The sequence below is a fragment of the Cupressus sempervirens genome, chromosome 1 (genome assembly GCF_028749045.1).
Source record: "Cupressus sempervirens isolate cs-2001-9-10 chromosome 1, ASM2874904v1, whole genome shotgun sequence".
NCBI lineage: Eukaryota > Viridiplantae > Streptophyta > Pinopsida > Cupressales > Cupressaceae > Cupressus > Cupressus sempervirens.
Window position 1 is genome coordinate 775,005,364 of NC_143118.1, and position 20,443 is coordinate 775,025,806.

At 39.8% G+C, this 20,443-nt stretch overlaps 1 protein-coding gene across 2 annotated transcripts in view; it reads left to right on the forward strand.

The window, feature by feature from the left end:
• Nucleotides 1-20,443, forward strand: part of LOC149580169 (metal tolerance protein 5-like) — a 182,637-nt gene that overhangs the window by 40,862 nt on the left and 121,332 nt on the right. For both annotated transcript variants that reach the window (XM_089789873.1, XM_089789866.1), the window contains exons 2-3: nucleotides 3,255-3,364; nucleotides 3,481-3,726. In XM_089789873.1, the coding sequence (XP_089645999.1) occupies nucleotides 3,255-3,364; nucleotides 3,481-3,726 (356 nt within the window). The remainder of the gene's footprint in view (nucleotides 1-3,254; nucleotides 3,365-3,480; nucleotides 3,727-20,443) is intronic.

Genomic DNA, 20,443 nt, shown 5'->3' on the forward strand with positions numbered 1-20,443 from the left:
TCGCACCAGAAGAAACATCTGGAGAAATACCTTCGTCTAAGGCCATAATATCTAGCACCTCAAACCAATTAAAACTTGCATTAGGTTGTCGATCCCTATAGGATCTCTTCTATCTATGACCCTTGGCCTTGGGCCTAATAGGAAAGCCATCCTTATCTAGGCCTGTCTGATCCATTGGAGCTTTCCCATACTTCACTTATCCATCTTTGGTCTTGTGGAAGAAGACCCACCGAGACCTCCAACAAAGCCATTATTCCCCTTAGAAATGTGAGGGCACTTTTGCTGCAAATGTCCATACTCATGGCATATCCTACACTAGAAAGGGAAAGATTCATAGTCTATTTGTTGCCTTATTTACAAGAGTCTAAACAAATTTCCAAAGAGTTTAGTAGTGGATTACTCAAATCAATTTCAACACAAATTTAGGCATAGAAAATGACTTTTTTTCTAAGGATTGTTAAGCAACAGTGACCAACTTCCCAAGTAATGCAACAATCTTGCATAAAATGTCTTCCCACCAAAATTCTAAAGGAATCCTTGGAAAGTGAACCTAGATAGGAACCTGTGATGGTAGTTTCTCCGTATATTTGAACCCCCTATGCCAAGGTTTAAGAAACAGCTCCACACGATTATAAAAATATGGGGCTCCCTCATAGATATGATTCTGATCAGACATGCAAGAGAAGATGACCAAGAGCTAGCTATTCGTAGCCAACATAATGTCCATATCACTCTCCATCCATCACGAGTGATGGATCCAAGCTTCAAGAGCCAAAAAAGAAATCAAAATTTCGAGAGACATACAAGTCAAAGCGTGTTTGGTCCAATACTCATCATCCTCTATAATAGACTTTGGAAGAATGAGGACAGGATGATCTTGACTACTCAAAAGACAACCATTAACTTTATTCCACTTCAATCTCACCCCCACATAAAATGACTTAGTCGACTGTGCATGCAACCCCGAAGAAGATCCACCAGGTGGCACATCTCTAGCAACCATCAATTTGTTGGAAATCCCACAACCAACCATCTGGGTGCAAATGAAGAGACCCAAACAAAAACCCCTTTCTACCAAAAGATCCCACACCAGAAAACAAAAGCTCTAAACAATCAAACAATTAAAACCGGGCTCTTACTCTCCATGGCAACTCCTTCCCAACACGATCTGCTGAACACTGCACACGTAGCTTCACAAATCATATTAGGATAGAGGTCCTAGCTGTGGAATGCAGCAGACACAACCACCTTCATGGGAGCTAGCAATCAATCAATTATAATACCATTGGTTTCAATATGAGTCAGTCATCACATCAAATCATATCTGATAAAATTGGCTGAATGTAGAATATCATAACTGTGTCGACCAAGAACACATGACAATGAGGTCCCTCTAAAATAATTTTCCATGTCCTAGTCACAATGTTGTTAAACTCATTGGTGAAACACTTCTTGCAAAGAGCTTTATGGACTCCTTTTTACATATATATCCATGTCTAATATGATAAATACAATGGCAGGGACCGGCAATTAGGGATTGATTTTGTGGTTATTCACAGTGAATCTTGAGTTTTATTTTCCTACACACTTGTGGGGCAGTATTTTCCTTCTGTAAAGTAAAATTGGTGGTAGTTACTAGTGCAAATTCACTGATAGGGTTATATATTGTTTGTTTATGGTAATGACTGTAGAAATCAAATAATTGAAGGTATATCATGTGAGGTATCTAATGATTTATTGTATGCAATTGACTGGGCTCTAAGATTTGAATCACAAGATCATATAGCAAATAGGAAACTCTAATGGATCAATAGAACCAGAGGATGTTTTGATAACTTATACTAATGAAGTACTGTGTGATTTGTTATCAGCAGTTAGAAAATGGGGTCTAATCATTTGAATTTCTTTGAAGTAGTTGTATGATGTGGCAATAGCCTTTGTTTCTAATCAGGGAAAAGTTCTGGAGATAAATGTATTGGAAAAATATAAGAGTTTCCTTACACCAGATCTCCAGTGTTTAATCTGTAAATACTTATTGACTTCAACTTGTTGCTAGTAGTGTACTTCTAGGGATTTGGTCTAATTACTAAAGCACTGTAAAATAAGAGATTTGAATTGTACAAAACATCGTTGCAGAATATTCTTAATCGTCATGACATTCTTTGACCTTTGCAATATTTAACTTTGTTTGTTCCACTGATAGATACTTCAGTTTAATATATCTAAACACAGAATTTGTGAAATTTAGAAACTGCTTAGTGAGGATTTTTTTCATCATGAGATCTATTTTTACAATAGAATCGTGTGCTATACATTTGGCCTTTCTATATTCAATGAGCACACAAATTTCTTTTTGCAGAAAGCTTCTAGAATCTGCCCCCATAAAGTTTTTATCATAGTCTTATCTTTTGTTGTGGAGATGCCTGCATTCATATGAGTTGCAACATCATAGCTCCCACTGGTCTGGGTTTAGTTACACTATAGGAAATTTAACATATGATTTTATCAGTATGCTTTTTGTTTTCTTGAATTTATTACCTCCGTGTTTATTGATATGTTGCATTTGCCAAACATCAGTTAGCATTATGTAAATGTTTGAGTAGATATGTAACAGTCAAAAGAAGAAGCTTGCACAGGCAAAGAAAGCATGAATTGGATAGCATAGTATACTGATTCTCTTTAGTGGTATCATGATTGCAAGAATTAGGATCTCCATGGTGGTGGCTAACTTGAGTGGTATAGATTATCTGCAGTAGTCATTAGTGATTATCTTACTAAACAGAAGAAAGAGAAAATATAACTATTTATTGAAGTATCTCTTTCATTAGGAAAATGTATGTCAGTGCTTGGTTTGAACTTGACTTAATAGAGGATTCCAGAATCTGATTGTACGCAAGTTCTGTTCACAAATCTGACCCAGTATTACTTTAGATATGTTATCCTGCTCAGCAGTGTCATCAAAACGGGTCAAAAACTGGTTCATCAAAATAGGTCATCAGAATGAGTAATGAAAATTGAGGGACGCTCTCCTTTTAACTTGTAGAAGAATATAATGATGTGCTTATAGAGTCATGAAATTTTATGATTCTTTTCATCTCAAATAACTGTTCTTTTTAAGTCTTTTGATTAAATATATGAAGATAGATAGCAGTAGTATATCCTTTATAGAGCAACATGGAGAAAAGCTCTGGAGTTCTACGATTCAGATGTGTGCATGTACTAGTTTTTAGCTGTTTCTTCATACTCCTTGGCAGGTCCCAATGATGGAGTGGATGATTATTATCAGCAGCAAGAGGAGATGCTTGAACGTTTTAGAGAAATGGATTCTGTACTTCCACATGAAAATCTGCCTAGCATGTCTGAGGTTGGTTTTATCCTTTTGTTGTTATGCATTTTCATCAAAGAAGTTGCATCATGAAGCCTTATTTTACCAAGGAGTGTGATTATTTAAACTCATACTCTTTGCTTGATTTCTTTCAGGAAGATCGTGAAATGGTTGCAAAAAGTGAGAGGACTGCAATTCAAGTGTCCAACTTTGCAAATGTTGTACTTTTTACTGCTAAAATTATTGCATCAATAAGGAGTGGCTCATTAGCCATAATTGCTTCAACCTTAGATTCGCTCTTGGATCTTCTATCAGGCTTCATTCTCTGGTTCACTGCATATAAGATGCAGAAACCAAATCCTTATCTCTATCCAGTTGGGAAATACCGCATGCAACCATTGGTTAGTCCTTTATATTTCTTGTGCCTAAATCTTGTTTCAAATCTATCATATGCAATTACTAGCAATTTTACTCAAATTGAAATTTCAGTGAATTATCAAATCTATTGTCTCTGATGTTTGCAACTTCTCCATCTCTAGTTTTACTTTCACGCTTTCTGAATTCTTTTAGAGTAGCAAGAATCAAAACCATTTTGGACAAGCTTGAACAGTATCTCATGCTTCAACTTGTATAAGTGCTAGATGGTGACTTATTTTAGAGTGTATAATGGACTAATGGTCCTGAAATGAGTAGCTCACCTCATGTCTATTATTATTTATATATAAACACTCATAAATATAGGACCTATTAACACTTGAATACATTAGGTGTTATAAATTAATTATAGGGGCAGTATCTTCATCCTAGCCTCTCTTCTCCCAGGTGAGATTTTGAATCTTGCTTTGATGGGAGAATCGAACCCCATGCATGGTTATCCTTTTTAGTTCTTCATATCATGAAAGAAGTCCGTTTTGTTTTTCCTTTGGGCAAGTCTTTTAGTGCCATGGCAGTTGGTACAGATAGGTCTTATAAAAGTAGTTTTTTTTCTCTGAATTCATTGATCTCGTATGGAGGTTTGTAATCTCGAAAGAAGACTGAACCATGCTGAAATAGGAGTGAGGTGAACCAAAATTCAATATCCAAATTTTCTGTCCAATCACAATAGCCTTTCCTACTTCTTTTAAGAAACTGAATAAAAAAGTTGCATGGGCACAAATGTAGTATCGAAAAGGGATATGGCCATTTTTGAAGACCCATAATATGGATATGGCTAGATACAACATTCAAAAAAATACACACACCTATATTTAATACAATTTTCTAAGTTATCAAAGGAGATTTTCATTGCTTTGAAAGTAACATAGGTACATAATTGTTACATAAGTAATTGTAAGTTGATTTAACAATTTGCAATGTACAAAAAATAATACAAATTAGGACCTTAATTAAATTAACAATAACACCATTTTAAATCTAAATTTAGATAAAATAAAATAAAACTTAAATATTAATGATAAAATTAAACTTAAATATTAGTTAAACAAGAAAAATATCTAAATATATTGCAGTTTAGAAAATAATTAAATAAACAATATAATTCTAAACTTAATAAGCTTGCGACAGGGAGATGAGTTGGGTTGGGCGATGGGTTTTCTCCCCATTGGACATGAGTTCGACTCCCCAAGTTTAAATGGTATGTTCAATGTATGAGCCCTTACCCATATCCCAAGGGATTAGTCTCGCCTTAAACTGAATGTCGGATTGGGTCATGGGAATGCCCATGGTGACCATGGTGAGCAAAAAAAAATTCTCACATACTAAAAAGAATTTTTTTCACATTAATGGAGTTTTTAAAATCAATTTTGGGAAGTTTCATGTCAAACTTTAAAAAAAAAATCACAATATCCAACACGATTGGAAAATAGTATTTTTTTGGCATGTGTGGTGTCATGCCACACCATAAATAGAAGTCAACTGCTGATGCCAATCATCATTTAACTTTGGGCGATGAAATAAAACTCTGCCATTGGGCGGTAATCCTTAAGTAGTATACTAATTTCATTTCAGCCCAAAAATCATGCAAAAGCACAATACATAGGACAACTAATCAAGGTAGGGCACAATATTTAGGCAACTAACCAAGATAGGGCACTGTATATAGATAGCTGACCCTGAAGGGGCACAATACGAAGCCCACCAATCATGAAAAGACATAATGGAAAGGCAGTCGACCATGAAAAGGCACAATACGAAGATGGAAAGGACATGAGTTATGACCCATCCAACCATGGATGATATAAAAGAGGGGAGACCAATCCGTTTGAGGGCATCAAGGAATAAGATTTCTAAGTCTGAGTTTAATTCAGGAAAAAAAACCCATCTATAATATAAAGTGATAGGTATGGAATTTGGTTGAATCTATTATTTATTTGTTATAAAAACTGTTAGAAATCCTCAATTTATTTATTTAATTAAGTTGCTAATTCATCAAGAGACATTAGAAATTATTCATTTGATTTTCCTACAAGCAAACATATCTAGGATTAGTGAGTAAACGTGGTAGGTGTTGGAAATATTGCATCAGAGGATGGATGAAACAATTATTGTTAGGAGTGCTAGAGTTTGTAAAACATGTTATTATAATAGTGGTATGAATGCTTTTATATTGAGTTGTTAAAACATCTCAGTATAGGATAAGAGAATCCTATAAATATATAATATGTATTGAATGAAATATAAGAAGCATGTTGTTGTTTTGTGTTTAACTATTGCCACTTCTGTTTATCTCTACCCATATTCTTAATATGTTATCAGAGTAGGCATAGTGCGAGAGTAGGGCCTTTTGTAGAGGGTAAAAATATTATTTGTCTTTTAGAGATGCATGAGCAGGAAGGATGTAAGACTCCCTTGTTTGAAGGCTATTGAAAGTTGGCAGTGTGGAATGAGGCAGCAAAAAATGGTAAAGGTCATGGTGGTATAATGGTTCTAGTGAAAGAAAAAGGACGTGCCATTCAGTTGACAAAGGAAGACTTCAAAAAACAGTTTATATGATTCAAAGCCTTGGAAAATGGTAGTCTTCTTAGGATCACAACAATTATTTTGCCCCACAAGTTTCTAATACTAATAAAAAATGTGGTTTAGATCACAAAGATCCTTTTGCAGCCTTAAAGAAGGATGTTGTTGTGTTTTTGTAGCGAGGGGATGTTCTCCTTGTTAGAGATTTTAATGTTAGAACAACAAATGGGAAAATCTAGTATACTCAGCTTCAAAGAAAACTATAATCCTATTTGGCTCACAGAAAAGAGAAAACATTACTAGGAAAGAGTCTCAAAAGATGTTAAAGGCTGTGCAATCATTTTGGGTTAGAATTGAACACTGTATTTGGCACTTTTGATCTAATAATTTGCAATAGTTTGGCTATATTGTCAAAGTTGGGCAATTTCACTTGCAACACTTACAATGGTGCAAGTGTGGTAGATTATGCAATTTGTTTGCATAATTTATATGAGATCATTTAGGAAGTTGAGAGTGGGGAATGCATATGGGAACTCAAGTCAGATCATAGACCGCTGTACATAAATTTGTCATGGGCAGAAAATAAGCAGCTTGGGGCAAAGCTTAATGCCCTCAACAACCACTCTCACAAGGTAGAATTCTTGGCTCCAAAAAATGGTAACATCTTCAAGGCTACACATGAGAGACTTTGTAAGGGGGAGAAAATTTACGTGCATGATGTTAATAACCATATGTTGACAAATCTGATTCACAAGGCTCTTCCAAAGTGCAAAAGAACAAAGAAAAGAATGTCTGGAACAAACCCTTTTCTAGACAATGCATGGTTCAATAACGGATGCAAAATGGCTAGGATAAATCTAAGAGAGTCAAATAAAATAAACCTTGACATTAAAGTCTACAAGCAGATTTGAAAGAAGAAGAAAAGTTGATTTTATGATTACAAGGTGAAATGAGCTGATTTTTCTTGGTTAAAATAACCCCAAGCTATTCTGGAAGAAACTTCAACCAAGATAGGAATAAACTGAAAATAATATCACAAACACTCAATGTTTTGATTATGATAAGAAACTTAATGAACAAGAAGGTGAGGCGGACTTGTCACCCTTGGTCAATAATACGACAAATCTTTTCACCATGTTAGAGGTCGAGATAAGATAAGATAAGATAAGATAATACTATTAATGTCCAACAAAAAACCACAGGGGTTTATGGGACTAAGCATACAGACAAAAGAGCTGGCCAAAGTAGGAGCACCAAATGGTGACTAAGAAGAAACAAAACAGGACACGAAACCCAAAAAGCCAAGGTAAGGACTAAGGATCCTTCCTTGGTACAAAGAAATCAGTCACAGAAGGATATAACCATGGATGATTCAGAGTCATAGATTGTCGCGGAGAACCACTAGAGGAGTGTCGCAGCTTGAAGAGGCTGGTACAGTGTGATACTGGAAGGCCTTTCCACACCCTGTGAAGGAGACAAGGGGGAGAAAAAGATGGTGATGAGCTGGTCAAAGGTATGGCCTTGAGGTATGACTGACTGTAGGGAATGCTCACGAAGCTGGGTGGCCTCCCGTAAATAAAGTGCAAGACACCGCTGATCCATATAGCTGAAGAATGCTGAAAGAGAAAAACAATCTCTAAATAAACAATAAAATCTCCCTCTGATCTCATAGTATATAGGATAACGAAATATGAAGTGGGTCTTAGTCTCAACCTCTGCCAAAGTACACAGTCTACAAATCCGATTATCACGATACATATGATGATTGGTCCAAACCTGAAGACGGTGAGAGCCAACTCTAAAGGAGCCCAAAGATAAATGCAGGGCGTGACACCAACATTGATAAAGATAGGTAGAACACACGATAATACCATTTTGAATCTCAAGAAAATGCTCTGCATAAAAGGCCATTTTAGGACGTAATCCACCAGGAGGATTACTCTAAGTAGTGATAATGTACTGTCTATAGATATCTTGTTTGACATACTCGTTCAACTCTTGACGTGAGGGGAGGAGGTGAGTAGGAGCATCTAGTGAGAACTGGTATGGAGGAAGACAATCAATCTCAATCCTGATCAAACCCAACAAAGAGGTGGCCTGGGCGTACCAACAATGACATCTAGTGCTAGTATCGGATCTCATAATCTCAACAGAAAAACAGTATGCCAAATGAGAGTATTTGTGCTGGTTGACATCTGAATCTATAAATCCACGAAGCTGATGGAGAAACCAAATCAAGTAAAAAATGACTGCAAGTTTGAAAGGATGAGCACCAAACTCCGCTAAGACAATGATGTGGGGGGTGAGTCTGTGACATCTAATAATACGCCGTAAGAGAAACATCTGAACACACTCAATGGAGGCACAATCAAAAACAAGAAGAGAAGGTCCCCAAACCACTAGGCTATAGAGAACGGTCGGTCTAACCAAGGAGTCCAAGAGGGACAACTTGGATGAAATGTCTTGAAAATGATGTTTGAAGCACCGTCTTTCGAGCATGACCAAAGAACCCATACCCTTACTTAACCCTGGATTGGATAGCCGGTCTCAAATTGAAGCGGGGCCCCAAAAACTTTACACCGAGACACATATAAGAAGAAGTGATCTCAACCTCCCGCCCTTGAAAAATTAAATGAAGATGAGAGGTCTTTAAAAAGTTAAAGATCATAACCCGAGTCTTAGCTAGATTAACCACGAGTTGACGCTGATCATAAAGAGAAGCCAAGTCATCAAGAAGTCTCTATAAATAGTTGGGAGAAGAGGCCAAAAGAACAACATCATCTGCGAAAAGGAGAATGGAGATCAAAACCTGACGCAAATAGCACCCATTACCAAGTTGTGTGGAGTTCACAAGGAAATCCTTGAGCTCATCAATATACAAACCAAATAGAGTAGGAGAAAGAGGACAGCCCTGCTTCACCCCAATGGTGCTCTGAATTGGAGCAGAAAAGCCCTCTAGGGTTTTGAGTCTACCAGTAACCTTCTCATACAATCTCATAATAGCAGTCAACATCATATCTGAGATCCCAATCTTGCTAAGTCTCTAAAATAAGGTCATCCTAGGAATAGAATCAAAAGCTTGCAAAAATCCATAAAACAACAGTAGACTTTCTCAGAGCGGTGCCTAGCCTCCTCAATAATAGCTCTCAACGTGAAGATGTGATCCATAGTCTGATAGTTTGCACGAAAATTGGCCTGTCCTTTAGCCCTACAGCCTCTCCTATCAAACTCTTTAGATAGCATGGTGTTAAGAGCAGTGGCATAGTGTTTGGCAAAAGTATGCCCGATCATGATAGTCCTGTAGTTACCTATATCAGAAGCAGGCCCAGACTTATGAATAGGATAAATCACATGTTGTGACTAGGACTCAGGAAACCCAGTACAAACCACTCTATAAAAGAGTGTAGGAAGGTAGGATCCAAGAATCGAAGCACCAAGTTTGAAAAGTTTTGCCTGGAAACCATCCTCATCCGTAGCTCTACTGCATCTCATGGATCTAATGGCCTCAAAAATACTGGAGGGGGTGAATAGATGGTAGTAAAGAGGTGGAGTGGAATGAAGGGGTGGCTGACCTAGAATGTCATAAAGTGTAATGGTGTGGGAGATCAAAGAGTGAAAGTCAAGGATGGAGGGCTGGGGGGGACACCTAGGGAAATGGGTACGCCAGAAGATCTGGGGATTCTGAATAAGCGTGGAGCGAAGGGATCTGCATTGAGAAGAAGCAAAAGAACGCTTCTTGTGGCAAAGAAAACGAACATAAGAAAAATGCAGGTGGGCGAAGACAGAGGAGTCATTCTCAACAGAAGAGCGAACAGAGCTATGGAAAGCTTTATAATCAGCATCAAACCATTGATTCATAGGGCAAGTATTTTGATGCTTAGATTTGAGAGAAGGAGAGGAGCACTGAGGAATAGAAAGGAGAGCGGACTCCTAAATGACCGAAGCAAGTAAATCAAACATGACAGAGGCCGCATGTGAATCACTGAAACTAGCAGGTGTCAAAAGTCTCCTGAGATGGTAGGAGAAAAGCTCATCATCACCCTTGGGGTAGCAGAAGTGAGCAGGAGTATAGGTAGTGTCAGTCGGGATGGGAGAGGGTTGAAAAGAAGGCAACAAATGAAATGAAATGTGAATAGCAATGCTAAGAAGAGCATGGTCAACAAAGGGGAGACGAGAAATGGTGAAATTGTGAATGGAGGGAATGAAGGAAAAAGAGGTGATGACATAGTCCACAACACTGGTGGTCCACAACACTCGCACCACCATAGTGTGGCCAACAGGTAAAGAGATCAGAGCCGGGAAAGAAAAACCATTCAAGATCAAGAAACCAGAAGACTCACAAAGCTAGAGGAGGTGGCAACCATAACAAGAGAGTGGCCCAGAGGCGTCATTTGAGGTATGCTGAAGTCCCATATTGATCGGATTAATCTTAGAGGTGCAAATCGAATTAGAGCTACGGTCATGTATAGGAGTCTGAAGATTCCTAGTTTGTGCATTGAAGTCGCGAAGAATAATGATATCACCTAAGGCTGCAAATTGTGAGATACTCTCGTGAAGATCACCAAAAGGGTCCCCATCCTCAACACCATTTATGGCATATGGAGAAGAGGTCGATGGAAAATAACATACTGCAAGAAAGATGTCCCTTCGTTGGTGGTTGTGACGCCTAATACGAAGCCACATGAACTTGGAGAAATGCATCAAAGTGAACCACTAGTGCGAACCTGAAAATGTCATCTCTAATCAGGCAAGCAACACCTCCAGACCTATGGTGAAATAACCCCAACAGGATTATTACCTTTTTAACACCAAAATTTTAGTACTTCAGGAGGTTGACGTTTCGTCAAACAGTTTGCAACAAACTCCTACTAGTTATCAATAAAACTGAAACTAATAATTCATCACCAAAAAAATGAAATGACAACTGGAAACACCAAGACTTGCTGAGTTCTGTATTACTAGCTATGGCAGTAATGGTAACAGTTTTTAATAATCCTGGTGTAATGCATTCCGCCCTTACTTCTATAGAATTGTTAATAAGAACCTGAAATTATTATGGCTCCCATAATTGCCGTAGCATGATGGATTATGTTGTTCCTAATGCAATCCGTTGATGAGAGGGATGGAGACGAATATGCATCATTGTACTTCGAACTATACCTGCTGTCGGCAACCTTCTTCCCTAGATCTGATGCATGTCTCGCGATCCTAACCCGTTTTCGGATATAACCCCATTCTGGCCATATATTGTTTTTTTCCCTTGTGCACTTGAAACGGTCTGATGATATCCCAGGATCGTTGGGAGAAGTCTGAATTAAAAAACAGGGGTCTCGACCTCCGTTCTTTGACTGAACCTGTGCGGACAGGAAGACGGGTTCCCTTAAAAAAACTTCGTTGATTGCCTCCGATCTGTGCCTACACTCCCCCCCCGCGGCTCATACTGCGTTTCTTTTAATGAAGTAATACCCGCTCGTGAACGCTTTTCCTGACAGGGGTAAGGATTTCGTTTATTATATCCACTGTTTTGAAAAATGACGGAACTGGCCCGAGCGCGATCTGGCAGTGAACGAATTTTGCCTTGGCTGTGGTACTCGTTTGACTGGTGCGTTTTTTATCAGCTCGCAGACGGTGGGTTCTTTTCCCTGATAGAACTGATTCGTCTAGATGAAGTCGGACAGATATGAAGGAATTGATTATCTTTCAAATTCTCCAATTCTCAGGATTCCAAGAAGTCATTCCCCTTAACCTAATCTGAATATGCAAATAAGCCCAACATGAAATGGTTGGAGACCACTTCCAATGCGCAACCCTTCGGAGGATATCTCACCACCTCAGTTATGCAGACCCAAGGGAGTTTTCGTTCCCAAAGACCTAAAGGAAATTTGCAGACCAATGGCTACAAATTGCTCTAATTGAAATAGAAATCGAATCCACAAAACTGCTTGTTCCAAATGGGAGCCCTATGTCCTCTATTTATTCCCTTCGCTGAGAAGTTTCTGGAAGTTTTCCGGAATCATCTTTTATGATGTAAAACTTTATAAAATTAAATAAATAACTTGATAAAGTTGGAGTACAACCTTTATTTAATATTAGGACGAGTAGGCCCCACTTACTCAATTGTAATTATCGGAAGACAAAAATGACCCTCTTCCCATAATCATTTGCCTACGAGAGTCGATGATAGGCAAATCCCCTGTAAAGTTATGCTGTTTAAAAAAGGGACATGACAGTCCGCCCTTCCTGAAATTGCTTGCCCTCAAGCAATCTCAGAGCTGAATGCTGCAAAATGGTCTCATTCTCCCAAGTAGCATCTTCGACTGGTAGATCCTTCCATTTAACCAAATATTCTCTGATTACTCTTCTGCGGAGCTGTTTTTCTCTGCTTTCTAAAATGAATTCCGGTACTAGGATCAATTTCCCTTCATCATCCAAAGGCGGTAATACTGCAGAAGGTATCACATTCTGTCCCAACGCCTTTTTGAGGCGTGATACATGAAACACATTATATACTTTGCTATCTGCTGGTAGCTCAAGTTCATAAGCCAATTCCCCTATTCGCCTGGTGATCCTGAAAGGTCCATAATACCTAGGCTTAAGCTTTTCTGACCCACTCTTTTTGAGAGTAGATTGCCGAAATGGCTGAAGCATTAAATAAACCATGTCGCCCACCTCAAAGCTCCTCTCTGTCCTCTTTTGATCTGCATATTGCTTATACTGATTCTGTGCCCGCGCGATGTTATCACGTAGAGAGCTAATAATATCTTTACTTTCTTGCATCAAATCCCCAGCACGTGGAACCCTAACATCTCCCATCAATAAGTCAATGAAACTGGGTGTATCATAGCCATATAATGCTCGAAAAGGTGTCATCTGGATAGACATGTGGAAAGTGGTGTTATAGCAATACTCACACAAATAAATCCATCTTACCCAAGTCTTCTGCTGATCAGCCACATAATTCCTCAAGTAACCTTCCACCCATTTGTTTACTATCTCTGTTTGTCCATCGGTTTGTGGATGATAACTGGTACTGGGTGTGAGCTCAGTTCCACATAATCGGAACACCTCTTGCCAAAAATGACTCAAGAATCTACTATCCCTGTCACTGACAATACTGCGGGGTATCCCATGCAACTTGAAAATCTCTCTGAAAAATACCTCGGCTACCTGTACTGCGGTATAGGTAGTGGTGATGGGAAAGAAATGAGCGTATTTCGTTAGTCTATCTACCACTACATAAATGCAATCACGACCCTGAGCCTTGGGCAACCCGGTAATGAAATCCATGGATATGCATTCCCACTTCTGAGCTGGAATAGGAAGTGGCTGTAGGAGTCCTGCTGGGAAGGTGTGTTCTAGCTTATTCTGCTGACACACAGGACACTCACGGACATACTGCAATACATCTGTCTTGAGTCCCTTCCAAGTGAATCTTTCTCGTACCTGTCTATATGTTTTAAAGTATCCGGGGTGACCAGCTATAGGTGAATCATGAAGAGCTCGCATAATGAACTGCTTCACCTTCGATCCTGGGACTAAAAATATCCTGCTCTTGTAAATAATCAATTCATCCACAAGTGTATACCTGGTATCAACAAGTGTCCCATCAACTATCCTAGATGCCCATGGATCTCTGGCATATTCTGCAATAATCAAATGCTTCCAGTCCTCAGAGATCTCAATCATCGAACTGAGATGTGGTCTGCGTGACAAGGCATCCGCTACCACATTTTGCGTGCCCTTAACATAAGATATATCAAAGTCATATGCCTGTAACTTACTGACCCATTTCTGCTGCCTATCATTGAGATCCCTTTGCCCAAGGAAATGTCTTAAACTGTTGTGGTCAGTTTTTATGCAAAATTTGCCACCTACTAAGTACTGCCTGAACTTAGCTAATGCATGCATGATAGCTAACATCTCCTTGTCGTAAATGCTGAATGATCTCTCTGGCCCACGGAGTTTCCTGCTTTCATATGCAATTGGGTGTTTATCCTGCATCAAAACAGCCCCAATACCATCTCCTGAGGCATCACACTAAAGTTCAAATGGTTTCGAGAAATCAGGCAATGCTAGTACCGGACATGAAGTCATGATCTCCTTGAATCTGTCAAAACAAGCCTGTGCCTTTGCTGTCCAAACGAAAGCTCCCTTTTTAAGCAAATCCGTCATAGGAGCCGCGTGTCGCGAATATCCGCAAACAAATCTGCGATAGAAGCCAAATAAACCAAGGAATCCTCTTAACTGAGTAAGGTTCTCAGGAGTAGGCCACTCCATAATAGCGCGAATCTTATCAGGATCCATCCGTACTCCTTTTCGGCTGATAATATGACCTAAGTATAACAACTCAATCATTCCCAAATCGCATTTGGACTCTTTGGCATACAAGGACTCTTCTTGCAAGGTCTTCAATACTGTTTCTAGATGCGCCATGTGCTCCTGCCATGTTCGACTATATACCAAGATATCATCAAAGAATACTAACACGAATTTTCTCAGCTGATGATGGAAGACCTTATTCATGGTGGACTGGAAAGTAGCTGGTGCATTGGTCAATCCGAATGGCATTACTACAAACTCAAAATGCCCACAGTGACACCTGAATGCAGTCTTCTCAATGTCCTGTTCTCTGACTCTAATCTGGTGGTAACCTGATCTCAAATCAATCTTACTAAAGTAGCATGCCCCATGCAGTTCATCTATTAGCTCATCAATCCGTGGGATAGGATATCTATTCTTAATGGTTTTCTTATTCAGCATCCTGTAATCTATACACATCCGTAACGAACCATGTTTCTTCTTAACCAAAACTACTGAAGAAGCAAAAGGAGACTTACTAGGTCTGATGTGTCCCATCGCGAGGAGCTCCTTGATGGTTTTTTCTATTTCATCTTTGAGCCTTTTTGGATGCCTGTATGGAGTGATCATGACTGGTTTAGCACCTTCCTCTAATTCGATGATGTGCTCAATCCCTCTATCAGGTGGTGTACCAGGTGGAATATCGCTGAATACCTTACTATACTTTTCCCTCAATGTTCGTATGTCAGGATGATACTCCGTCTTTTGTTGTTCCTCCTGTGTAGGCATGAGAGTACACATGGCTGCCCATTCAAGATCCTCATGTCTCACCAATCTTTCCAATCGTCTAAGAGAAATCGTTCGGATATCACTATTCCGAATAGCTCTCAATACATGTTGCCTCCCATCTACTTCGAACTTGATCTCCATGTCCTTGAGTCGAAAGGTAACCTCACCCAATAAACGTAACCATGTCATCCCTAAAACGATATCCAAGTCGCCCATATTGACCACGTGGTAATCCCCTTTGAACTCATAATTATTCAGGCGTAAAGGCATGTCTCTGACTATCCTGTTACACTTAAGAGTGTATCCATCAGCAACCTGTACTCGAAGACCTTCGAATTCTTCTGTCTTAATACCACGACGCTCAACCAATCGTGCATCAATGAAGTTATGTGTAGCTCCGGTATCAACCAATGTAATCACCTTCTGTCCTGCTAGAACACCACGTAATCTGAAAGATCCTTCCTGCTGAATGCTAGACAAACGCCCTTGCTGTAGATGCAATTCAGGTTCTTCTTTTTGTTCTGACTTTCCTGTCTCTTCCTCAGATTCTGAACCAGTGTGTTCTTCCTCTTTTGCCGCACTGTCGGAATCCGATTCTTCGTAATATGCCCACATAACCCTATTGGCTTTCCCTTTTGGTCGCAAGGGACAATCATGATCCCTGTCATATGGACCTTTGCAATAGAAGCATAATTTCTTCCTTCGCAAGTCATTTAATGCCTCTGTATCTAGGGGTATGGTAGATTTCCCTTTGGTTTCAATGCTCTTCCCTTTATTTTTATCAAACTTCCTATTGTCTCTGAAAGAGGTAGTACTCCTGGGAGTGAACCTGCTAGAAGGGGCTGTAAGCTCCATACTTCGCGCTTTCCTCATGGCTTCCTGCAGTGTTGATGGGTTAAATGCCTTAATCCATCCCTTGAGGGGTTCAGACAATCCTTCTGTAAATAAGATAACTAACCTCCTTTCCGATACATCTGGTACCATGATTGACAACCTCTGAAATTCACTAATATAAACCTCCAAATTGCCAGTCTGTCTTAACTGTGCAAGGTCGCGAAAATAAATTTCTGGATCCTTCTTATCAAAACGTTCAACTAATCTATCCACAAAGTCCTGATACGTTGTTACCTGATTGTGTTGCAAGGTAACCATTCCATGTGACCACCAATCATGAGTTGCGCCTTCCAGATGCAAGGTAGCATATCTGATGGCATCTATTTCAGACATAGGCCTTAACGCTAGAAAGGTGTCCAACTTATGAATCCAAGCTTGTGCTGTCATCTGACCACTACCATCGAAAAAGGGTAAAGTAAGTTTACTGACAGCTCGCTGTAACTCACTATCATAACATCCTCTAGGTCTCCTATTCTGGCGGCTATTCCTCATATGTTCCCTTCTTTGGTTTAAATATCGATCGAAGTTCAATAATTCCTGCACATGCGGGGGTAATGCCTGCCATTCTGCCGTAGCAGCCCTAAGATCATCCTGGAAATCTTCTGGTACATCGTCTTCTCCCATCTCCTGAGCCCCTTCCCTTAGGAAGGTGGGACGAGTAGGCCTATTTGCTGTCCATGATCTGCGCCTAGGAGCACCTTGTGATCCTGCCACACTCCTATCATCGTGATCAGATGTGCCTCTTCCTTGATCCTGAATCCTGGGCTGAATAACTCTTTCCATTATGGTAGTCAAAGCCTGTAGTGTCTGAGTTATTTCTTGTTGTCCGGTAGTCATGATTCTGTAAAATTCTCTGGTTTCATCATCATCGACTCTGGGAAATCTTGGCGGACTCTGTGTTTGTCTTTCACCCATATCTCCGTCCTTAAATATGGTTCTCTTGCGAATATAACACTGGGAATAAAAGTACTTTTACCCAATCAGGATGGCAGGACTACTGCTCTGATACCACTGAAATAACCCCAACAGGATTATTACCTTTTTAACACCAAAATTTTAGTACTTCAGGAGGTTGACGTTTCGTCAAACAGTTTGCAACAAACTCCTACTAGTTATCAATAAAACTGAAACTAATAATTCATCACCAAAAAAATGAAATGACAACTGGAAACACCAAGACTTGCTGAGTTCTGTATTACTAGCTATGGCAGTAATGGTAACAGTTTTTAATAATCCTGGTGTAATGCATTCCGCCCTTACTTCTATAGAATTGTTAATAAGAACCTGAAATTATTATGGCTCCCATAATTGCCATAGCATGATGGATTATGTTGTTCCTAATGCAATCCGTTGATGAGAGGGATGGAGATGAATATGCTTCATTGTACTTCGAACTATACCTGCTGTCGGCAACCTTCTTCCCTAGATCTGATGCATGTCTCGCGATCCTAACCCGTTTTCGGATATAACCCCATTCTGGCCATATATTGTTTTTTTCCCTTGTGCACTTGAAACGGTCTGATGATATCCCAGGATCGTTGGGAGAAGTCTGAATTAAAAAACAGGGGTCTCGACCTCCGTTCTTCGACTGAACGTGTGCGGACAGGAAGACGGGTTCCCTTAAAAAAACTTCGTTGATTGCCTCCGATCTGTGCCTACACTCCCCCCTCGTGGCTCATACTGTGTTTCTTTTAATGAAGTAATACCCGCTCGTGAACGCTTTTCCTGACAGGGGTAAGGATTTCGTTTATTATATCCACTGTTTTGAAAAATGACGGAACTGGCCCGAGCGCGATCTGGCAGTGAACGAATTTTGCCCTGGCTGTGGTACTCGTTTGACTGGTGCATTTTTTATCAGCTCGCAGATGGTGGGTTCTTTTCCCTGATAGAACTGATTCGTCTAGATGAAGTCGGACAGATATGAAGGAATTGATTATCTTTCAAATTCTCCAATTCTCAGGATTCCAAGAAGTCATTCCCCTTAACCTAATCTGAATATGCAAATAAGCCCAACATGAAATGGTTGGAGACCACTTCCAATGCGCAACCCTTCGGAGGATATCTCACCACCTCAGTTATGCAGACCCAAGGGAGTTTTCGTTCCCAAAGACCTAAAGGAAATTTGCAGACCAATGGCTACAAATTGCTCTAATTGAAATAGAAATCGAATCCACAAAACTGCTTGTTCCAAATGGGAGCCCTATGTCCTCTATTTATTCCCTTCGCTGAGAAGTTTCTGGAAGTTTTCTGGAATCATCTTTTATGATGTAAAACTTTATAAAATTAAATAAATAACTTGATAAAGTTGGAGTACAACCTTTATTTAATATTAGGACGAGTAGGCCCCACTTACTCAATTGTAATTATCGGAAGACAAAAATGACCCTCTTCCCATAATCATTTGCCTACGAGAGTCGATGATAGGCAAATCCCCTGTAAAGTTATGCTGTTTAAAAAAGGGACATGACATATGGACCCCACTAGAAGTACAAACTTCTTCTCTGCAAAATGACAACCACTAGTATCCAGGGTATCTTGGAAGAGGACGCATGGGACTTGCGTGAGTCTCAGTGACAACCAAGATATCAGTGGACCCCATCGCATCTCGAAAGAGACCAAACAATAACCATAAAGAGCCATTACCATTCCAATAGTTGACAAGAAGAGAAGGGAATTTCCTCTTGTTAGACTGCTGTCGAAACCGTCATGCAGTTTTGGAGGTCATCCTCGCTACCCATCCGGTAGAAGGAGAATCACGAACAAGAACTCTAAGATTCCTAATAACAACCCACTTTCCAACTTGCCTAGCCTCTGCCACAATTCCTCATGCATGTTTCAGCTCTGTAACCTGTGCCTTTGTGAGATCTTCATCAAGATAAATTTTAGAGGGGAGAGAGAACAATTTTCTCTTTTCTCTAAGGGCATGGGGCCTGTTAGAAAATGAGAAAAACCTGATGAAAAGGGTATCTCCCATACCAAAACAACACTTATCTAAGGTGATATCAGAGATATCAAGCTGGTCAGAGAGGAAAGAATGTCCAACAGCCAAAGGATCAGATGTGGGTGAGAGGCCTCGAACACTCAAGTCGAGCTCATGTGCGCATCGCATGCGCTCATCATCAATCTTTCCTTGAACAATCTTGTCTAAGCTTAGACAGGGTGTTGTTGTATCTATGTTGGTATAGAGAAATGCCCATGATTTCACCTTTTGTTCAGTTTCAACAATCAAAGAAGAGTGTATTGTAGCCATTTCAGTTTGTTGTTCCTTGATTTTTTCCAGCACATCTAGTTGTTCAATAACAGATTCTAAATTGGATTTTAAGCTTGCAATTTTAGAGATGAAGGTATTGGAAAATTGTTTGATATGCGAGGTGTTCAATTTTGTAGACAATTTGAACTCTGAAATTTCTACTGTCAATGCAACAACCTATTCTTTAAGCAAAGTATTGTGAGTCTCTAGCTTCATCACACGATCACATAACCTCTGGTAGGTCAGAAGTTGATGCTGTGGCGTATTGTCACCTGTGGTCATTGGAGCAAACAATTGATCCAGAAAACGTATTAGACCAAGCACCAACAAACCATATGCCCTTGACGTAAACACAGACTTCAGCAAACCAGAGATAGCCGATGTGAGGAAATCACAGTACGCAGGCGGTAACAATGAGATAACAGACCTTGCAAGTAGTAGTGGTAGCAAATACCAGCACTGTGCAACCCGACAAAGTAGTAAGGATCACGTCAAAGTCGTAGGGATCACAAGCATGGAAGAAGAAACTAAAAACTTGTGAGAATAAGAAGTAGAGATCACCGACAAAGTGAGTAACCACAGTCGAGCAAAAACCCAAGGCAAACACCAGTAACCCGTCAGTAAGCTCAGACCGAAGGCACAACTGCCAACAACGTCAAGCAAAAACCCAAGACAAACACCAAAAACCCGTCATAGCCCAAGAACCCGACCAGTAAGCTTAGACTGAAGGTACAACTGCAACCAATGTTGAGCGAAATCCCATGGCAAACACCAATAATCCATCACAGTCTAGGAACTCGACCAGTCTGAATGTTGTGAAGTTCAAGCTCCAGCCGTGAGAGAACAAAGAAAGAGTGAATAGAGAAAGTAAAATAAACACAATAAAACCAAGGACTCAGGGCATGAAGGGCACACGAGTGATCAGAGAAGGA